The following is a 6,836-nucleotide window of genomic DNA, read 5'->3' as shown; positions in this document are numbered from 1 at the left end:
TGTCAAACTTTTGGTGTCGATCATTCGATTTCATCCTGGACACTACAGAAAATGGGCTTAAAGTGTAAAAAACCGAACTTCTCCTTTAAGTTTGAATTAATTGGCTGCGTCCTCCGAAGGCCAGATTCATTGGCCGATCATGTCATACCGCGACGTTGAGGCCTGTTCAGATTGAAAGATTCTTTGTTGTGCGGCCGACAAATGCAGCCTTCTTTTTGCCCGTTTTGAACAGTTTTCACCCAAACTGGTGAAAATTGTGAGGTTTTATATAAGTATGTGAATACTTCTGACTGAAATTGACGAAAATAGTTTTTTGATGATTAGTGAGTCAGACATGTAGTGGGTGATGTTTGGTCTATTAAAATGTTTTCTGCAGTGTGGAGACTACTTATCTGATATTTGCGACGACGGTACTGCTGCTGAAACTCCTCTGAAATGTTATTAACACCCAGAACAGTCATAACGAGTTCAGTACGCATTCTTTGCCTATTTGTGTGTCAACTTTCATGGTAGCTGGGCAACAGAACATACGGGAAGGGAAAGCTTGAGAAGGCTGGACCTGTTTGAATCCATAGCCAAAGCCCTTCCAGTATCTTTATTTTCACGGAACTCGAAGAACCCAGTCCAGGTAGACCGGGTCCTTGGAGGATGCAGCCTCTGAAATTGAACAAATAAACATTGACTTGATTGATGTGAAGACATGTTTGCTTCAGCAGCATTAGGTTTCATAAAAAGCATCATATGATGACATTGTGCAGGATTTAACTTTAATGCTTGTTTTTCTTTTCTTTTTATATTATACAGGATGAATTGCAGACAGATGGCGGTTCTGAGCAAAGTAAAATAAACCCCACCGAATCTTCCACAACTCCTTCCAAAGGTGTGCGTCAACATTTTATCCGCTTCAACCCTTGCTTAAATGGTTATAATAATTGATCTGTGGCAGATTCTTTTTCCAAGTCAGACAGAACATTTATGTTTATACAAAATACCTAATCCTAATACTACATCACTCCCCCTCCTCTTCTCCAGCTTCTGGAGCGGTGTACCCCATATTTGGCTCCTCATCAAAAAGGTGAGATATTTTTAAAGATGTTGTTGTTTGGCTTAATATTTGTGTGCATGCATTCAACATGAGCTGACTCGGAGTATTTTATTGTGTTTTATCTTATTTCCTGCTGTCCTCTTTTGGGTTTTTCACATATTTTTTTAAGTATTTACATTCTTTGATATTAAATGATTAACCAGATATTTCAATCTTAAAAATAAAGAAGTGATGAAATGATTGTACAGCAGTGAAATTGAAGCTTATCTTTACACTTTTAATTTGCATTATTTAAAAGACACAACAGTCGCCACCACCTAATGTTTTAATTTCTTTTTTCAGACTGAGTGCAGCGCTGCGTCCTCCAGTATCCTGCAGTACCCCCTCTGTCTCCTCAGGAGCTTCACCCCTGCCAGCTTCATCTGCAGTGAAAGAGCGACAAACTCGCAGGAAGAAGGAAAAGCTGGACCACGACCAGCTCATCATTGTGAGCCTTTTTTATCCTTTATTTTTCAGTGCCTGAATTTTGTTTTGCTTCATGCTTTGTACATGAATAGATTGTGTATATCAAATTCATAATGCTTTTTTTTTTTTTTAAGTATTTAATACAGTGTAATATTAGTTTGTTACGTATGCTACAAAATGTTAGAGGGAACAAAAAAAAAAGTAAAAGTACACTACATGGCACAACATGCCATAATTATATATTTTAGGATGGTTAAACAATTTTGTTGTATATGAAATCTGTTTAAAATTGTCTCTTAAATAAAGTATTTTATTTTTAACACCTTAAAATAATGACCAGGTTCCAAACAGGAGGACGATAGTCTCAAAATTTTCGCATTCACCAAATATTTTTTATTATAATTGCTAAACATCATGTCTTTTACTTCTTGTGAGAAGGAAGACTTAGTGACGTGAGTTTTCCTGACTGTATTTGCCAGGATGCTGGACAGAAGCAGTTTGGTGCTACAACCTGCAGCTCCTGTGGAATGGTTTACAGTGCAGACAACCCCGAGGACAATTTCCAACACACCCAGTTCCACCAGCAGTTTCTGGACTCCATCAGATACGTGGTAAGATTTCCTTAAAAACCTTTACCAGGAAATCTATGAAAGCAACTTTTTTTTTTTTTGCGATTTTTGAAAAGAACAAAGCTTGTTTTAACTCACGTTAAAGCCAGAGGATAGCCGATGTCCATATCTGATCATAGTCATTTTAATTACCTCCATAATTTAGTTAAGTATGTATTTAAAGTTAAAATTGGAGCATAATCAAAAGTTTATTCAAGCTTATAGCAACTTGATCCAAAATGCGAAACTCATTGACAAAATTTGCCTTTTGTTTATTTTCATTTTGGTGGTGGTCTTAGAGCTGAATTGTTCAATATTTTAACAGAAATGTTATATTAAGGCCTTTTTACAGCTGACACTGCTTTTTTGTGTTTTACCTCGGATAATCCGGCTGTATCCAAACGTGTTGGAAAGTTTGGTGTTAGGATAAAGGATGTAACACATTTCTGTCAAACATTCAATTTTTGTTCAACGTAATCTTAATTTTTTCCGAAAAGTGGAAGTTTAATTTGCTTTAAATCTTAAACATAAGAAATTAACAGAAAAAAAACTTGAAGTAAATAGTTGAGAATAGGTTTCTAATTAATTGATCTGAAGTTTCATTCTTTATTTTTCCAGGGTTGGAAAAAGGAACGGGTAGTGGCAGAGTTCTGGGACGGTAAAATTATCCTGGTTTTACCCGATGATCCGAAGTATGCAGTCAGAAAGGTAGGGGACCACACTCTGGATAATTCTTGGGTTGTTGTGCAAAAATAATTTGTGTCAGGCACAAATCGAAGTTATGCTTTTTTTTTTTTTTTTAAGGCTGAAGAAGTCCGCCGTATCGCCGATAACGAGTTGGGTTTCCAGCAGGTGACTCTGAGCAGACCAACGCAGGCTAAAACCTTCCTGTTCATCAACACAGACCGACTGGTTGTAGGATGTCTCATTGCCGAACCCATAAGACTGGTAAAAAAAAAAAAAAAGATGAGGTTTTCATTGCTTTAAATATTTGTTTGGTTTAATGGCCACCAATAATGCCTGTTTAATTTTGTGTGTGTATACAATTAATTTCAATTCAGACTGGTAAGCTGTTTTTATTGACTAATCATCGGAATTGTAAAAGAAAATATTTTTCTGAAACAGAATCTAATTTTAAAACCTAATAGTTTTTGAAACTGTTTTGCGACTACCCTGTTATACAAAAGCCTTCATACAGATCTTAAGCTTTGGAAATTGTTATCCCGTTTTTCCATGCAGGCCTACAGGGTTCTGGAGCAGCCAGATCACAAGAAAGACATGACGAAGGATGACTTCATGGAACGCCACAGAGCCTGGTGCTGCTCCACCACCCCAGAACAAGCTCTGTGTGGAATCAGTCGGATCTGGGTCTTCAGCCTGGCGAGGCGGCAGGGCATCGCAACCCGTATGCTGGACACAGTGAGGTGAGACGTCTGCAATTGGCCTTTTCTTGTTTTTATTTTGAAGTAAATTTTTCAGGCATAATCATTGTGGCTCTTGGTTCCATATTTTAGAGACGTGATTACTTTAAGTAGTCAGATTAAAAAGTATTATTTTTCTGAACACATGACTAACGATTTAATCATCTCTTGTTCCACCTCCTGTCTGCCCCCCTTCTTTTCTTTTTTTTTTTTAAAGGAGCACCTTCATGTTTGGAAGTTATCTGAGCAAGGACGAAATTGCATTTTCTGATCCAACACCTGATGGGAAGCTGTTTGCCACCAAGTACTGCAACACACCAACCTTCCTTATTTACAACTTCATAGCATAAGAAGGAAGCAACAGTTCATTAAACATGCTGCATTAATTGGTGTGAAGTTCTGAAGTTTTTCGTGTCAAAGGTTTTTTTGCTGAATGTTAATTATATGCAAAGCTGTTTTTTGTTAAAGCTTTGTGTGTAAAGTTGTTTCTATTGGGTAAGGTTTAGTATTCTGTATTTATAATGCAGCCCTTTTCCCTGAATGTTTTAATATCCCTTCCCCTGCTGCAGTGGGAAAATAAAAGTTCGTACAATTTGATGTGGCTTTTAAGCATTTTTATTGTGAGTTCAGTTTTAACTGACAATCTCAATTTGTGAGACATGTTCAACATGATAGGATTCATTTTCCATGTACCCGTTGGAAGTATTCTGCACTTTGAAGGCGAAATATTTCTGAAACACGAATTCCATCACTGTTAAAGGGGAAATGAAACGATCAAACTAACTTAGTTCATGGGATTGTGTCTTACTGTTATCGATAATTAAATTACAAACGTAAAGAGTCAAATTAAAAACCTTTTGTTTTATAATTCTTTGGTAAGGGTGCCACCATGTTGCAGTACCTCGAATGGTGACCGCAGGGGGTTGATTGACGCTAGTTCTAGCAATTGGATATACTGGCGACAGATCAACCATAGAACATTTGGTTTGATGCAAGATAAAGCTGAAAGGGTTTTATGGTTGTGATCTATCAGTGCTTCCAATCTATACAACTGCTAGAGCTAGCATTAATCTATCCCTGGACATCACCGTGCGAGGTACTGCAACATGGCGATGTACTTATCAAATTATAAAACAAAGCTTTTTTTTTTTCTTTTACGTTTATATTTTTCTCATTTGTAATATAAGTATTTAAAAGTAAGATACGATCTGGTGAATTAAGCTAGTTTGGTTGAACGACTCTTTCCCCTTTGAGGGATGTTCCTGCTTCGTACATTTAACAAAAATTATTTTAAGGATATTCCTTTTTTTCCCCCACCCACTTTTACCTTTTACACTTATTTACAAACAGACAATAGTAAGAGCATTTTATGGTTTACTGTGAAAAAGTTCATGAAGTAAAGGATACAGTAAAAGATGACAAAACATAGAAATGACAATTATAAAACAGTGTTTTAACTGTTCCAGACAAATGGTTAACATTTACAAGAGTTCAGAGCAATAAATGAAGATGTTAATCAATAACGATCACCTCACATGGTGCTCTGTCCAACACAGTGTTGTCCTCTAAGGCCTGGACAATCTGTGCAGCTGATGGTCTCTTCTTAGGGTCTTCCTCAGTGCAAAGACAGAAGAGCTCCACCATCCTCCTGTACGAGGTGCCCAGAGACGCAGCGTCCAGCGGAGGCCTCGTCCCCAAACGCTCATAATAGGCATCCTCATCAAAGCTCTCCTCCATTGAATCGTCTAGAATGTACACAATATTTAAATCAGTGAATCTTGTGATGCAAGATGGTTTGTTTTAATACCATAAATCCATCTGAGTTAGATTTTATTTTCCTTTCAGAAGTACAAATAAAGGTAGTTGTTAGGATTCACTGGTAAAAACCAACTAATGTTAAGTTTGCTACCATAACTATTTCCTAAGTCTTAACCACAATAACATATTCGTTTAACTATTTTCATTTATTACACAACAAATCAGATAAAATGTTCCTAAAAGGCAATAAGGAATCTAGAGTATACTAAGACAGATTAAAATAACACTATAAAATGCTGACAAGTTTAAGACTACAACCATGATTTTTCTTTATTAGTAGCCTTTTCTTTATAGCGCGCGGATGACATCATACACACTCCGCTTTGTTTAAAAAAAAATATAAATATAAAAAATATAACCGTGGATGTCTGGGGGACAGTGATTTGCCTACATCTTATGAACGCTGTCATATTGTGGGCTTATGTATCCATAAGCCCACAATTGTCAAGCCATCTTACCCCCGTTATCGTCTTCATCACCGTCCAGCATCTGCAGGTGAGGCATGTCCAGAGTCATCATCTCCCACAGGGTCAGACCGAAGGCGAAGATGTCTGCCTTATCGGTGATTTCTCCTCCCTCCTCCAGAGCTTCTTTTGGCTTCCACGGCTCTGTGCCGATATACTCTGCCTTAGGGTCAGACACTGAGAACAAGTGGGGTTATTGTTATCTAACTCTTTGATGGGCATCTCTACAACATTTACACATAGGAGCTACAATACATATCTAGTTTACCTTCTTCATTTTCTGTCTTTTAAGCTAAACAAAGGCAAGTTTACCTCTAAATATCCACCCCTCCCAATCATTTACGCTGGCTAATATCATGCACTTAAAGCCACAACTGAGCCACTAGGGGCGCTAGACTAACAACCACAAGGTTAAACGCCACACTCTCCCTCTGGGTTCTGATAGACCAGTAGATTGAGAGGACATGGAATATATACATATATTTTACTTCTGGGCTGATATAAACTATCCCCTCTAGTAACAACTGATCAATTTCCTAAAGGACGTCCCAAAAGACTGAGAACCCTTTATAATTGAAGATAAGTTATACCTTTCATGTTCTCGTCGAGATGCAGAGAGACACCAACGTCACAGATCTTGACAGTCTCAAAATCACCTTTGATAACCACGTTACACGACTTCATGTCCCCATGCAGAAGCTTCTTCTCATTGTGAAGGTACTGCAAAGACAATATATAAACTTAATAATCTGGTTTGGAATAAAAAGAAACCAAATGAAAACACAAACTTGTATTTAAAGCCTGTGAAAAGTTAAACAAAAAATTATTTTATTAGTATAAGTAACCTTTTATATCACATCTGGCTGGTATATAAGTGCATTAATGGCAACATTTCACATGTTAGATACGGGTTAAAATAAAAAAGTTGGCCCCTTTTAAGTTTCTTCTATTATGACTGTCACACTGAGGTGCTTATATATATATATATATATATATATATATATATATATATATA

The 6,836-nt window shown here is 37.0% G+C and overlaps 2 protein-coding genes across 4 annotated transcripts in view; one reads left to right on the top strand and one right to left on the bottom strand.

Annotated features, from left to right (window-relative positions):
- esco2 (establishment of sister chromatid cohesion N-acetyltransferase 2) overlaps window positions 1-4,120 on the top strand; it is an 8,608-nt gene extending 4,488 nt beyond the window's left edge. For both annotated transcript variants that reach the window (XM_015371766.1, XM_015371765.1), the window contains exons 8-15: window positions 805-880; window positions 1,033-1,075; window positions 1,388-1,532; window positions 1,990-2,121; window positions 2,737-2,826; window positions 2,923-3,066; window positions 3,358-3,542; window positions 3,757-4,120. In XM_015371766.1, the coding sequence (XP_015227252.1) occupies window positions 805-880; window positions 1,033-1,075; window positions 1,388-1,532; window positions 1,990-2,121; window positions 2,737-2,826; window positions 2,923-3,066; window positions 3,358-3,542; window positions 3,757-3,889 (948 nt within the window). In that variant the 3' untranslated portion in view covers window positions 3,890-4,120. The remainder of the gene's footprint in view (window positions 1-804; window positions 881-1,032; window positions 1,076-1,387; window positions 1,533-1,989; window positions 2,122-2,736; window positions 2,827-2,922; window positions 3,067-3,357; window positions 3,543-3,756) is intronic.
- Window positions 4,121-4,299: 179 nt separating this feature from the next.
- Window positions 4,300-6,836, bottom strand: part of pbk (PDZ binding kinase) — an 8,499-nt gene continuing 5,962 nt past the window's right edge. For both annotated transcript variants that reach the window (XM_015371767.1, XM_015371768.1), the window contains exons 5-7: window positions 6,412-6,541; window positions 5,816-5,998; window positions 4,300-5,284 (exon numbers count right to left, since the gene is read on the bottom strand). In XM_015371767.1, coding sequence (XP_015227253.1) covers window positions 5,052-5,284; window positions 5,816-5,998; window positions 6,412-6,541 — 546 coding nt within the window. In that variant the 3' untranslated portion in view covers window positions 4,300-5,051. The remainder of the gene's footprint in view (window positions 5,285-5,815; window positions 5,999-6,411; window positions 6,542-6,836) is intronic.

Source organism: Cyprinodon variegatus, unplaced genomic scaffold, assembly GCF_000732505.1.
Source record: "Cyprinodon variegatus isolate N-32 unplaced genomic scaffold, C_variegatus-1.0 Scaffold64, whole genome shotgun sequence".
NCBI classification, from domain to species: Eukaryota; Metazoa; Chordata; class Actinopteri; order Cyprinodontiformes; family Cyprinodontidae; genus Cyprinodon; species Cyprinodon variegatus.
Note: the sequence above shows the minus strand (reverse complement) of the source record. Positions and strands in the feature narration are given on the sequence as shown.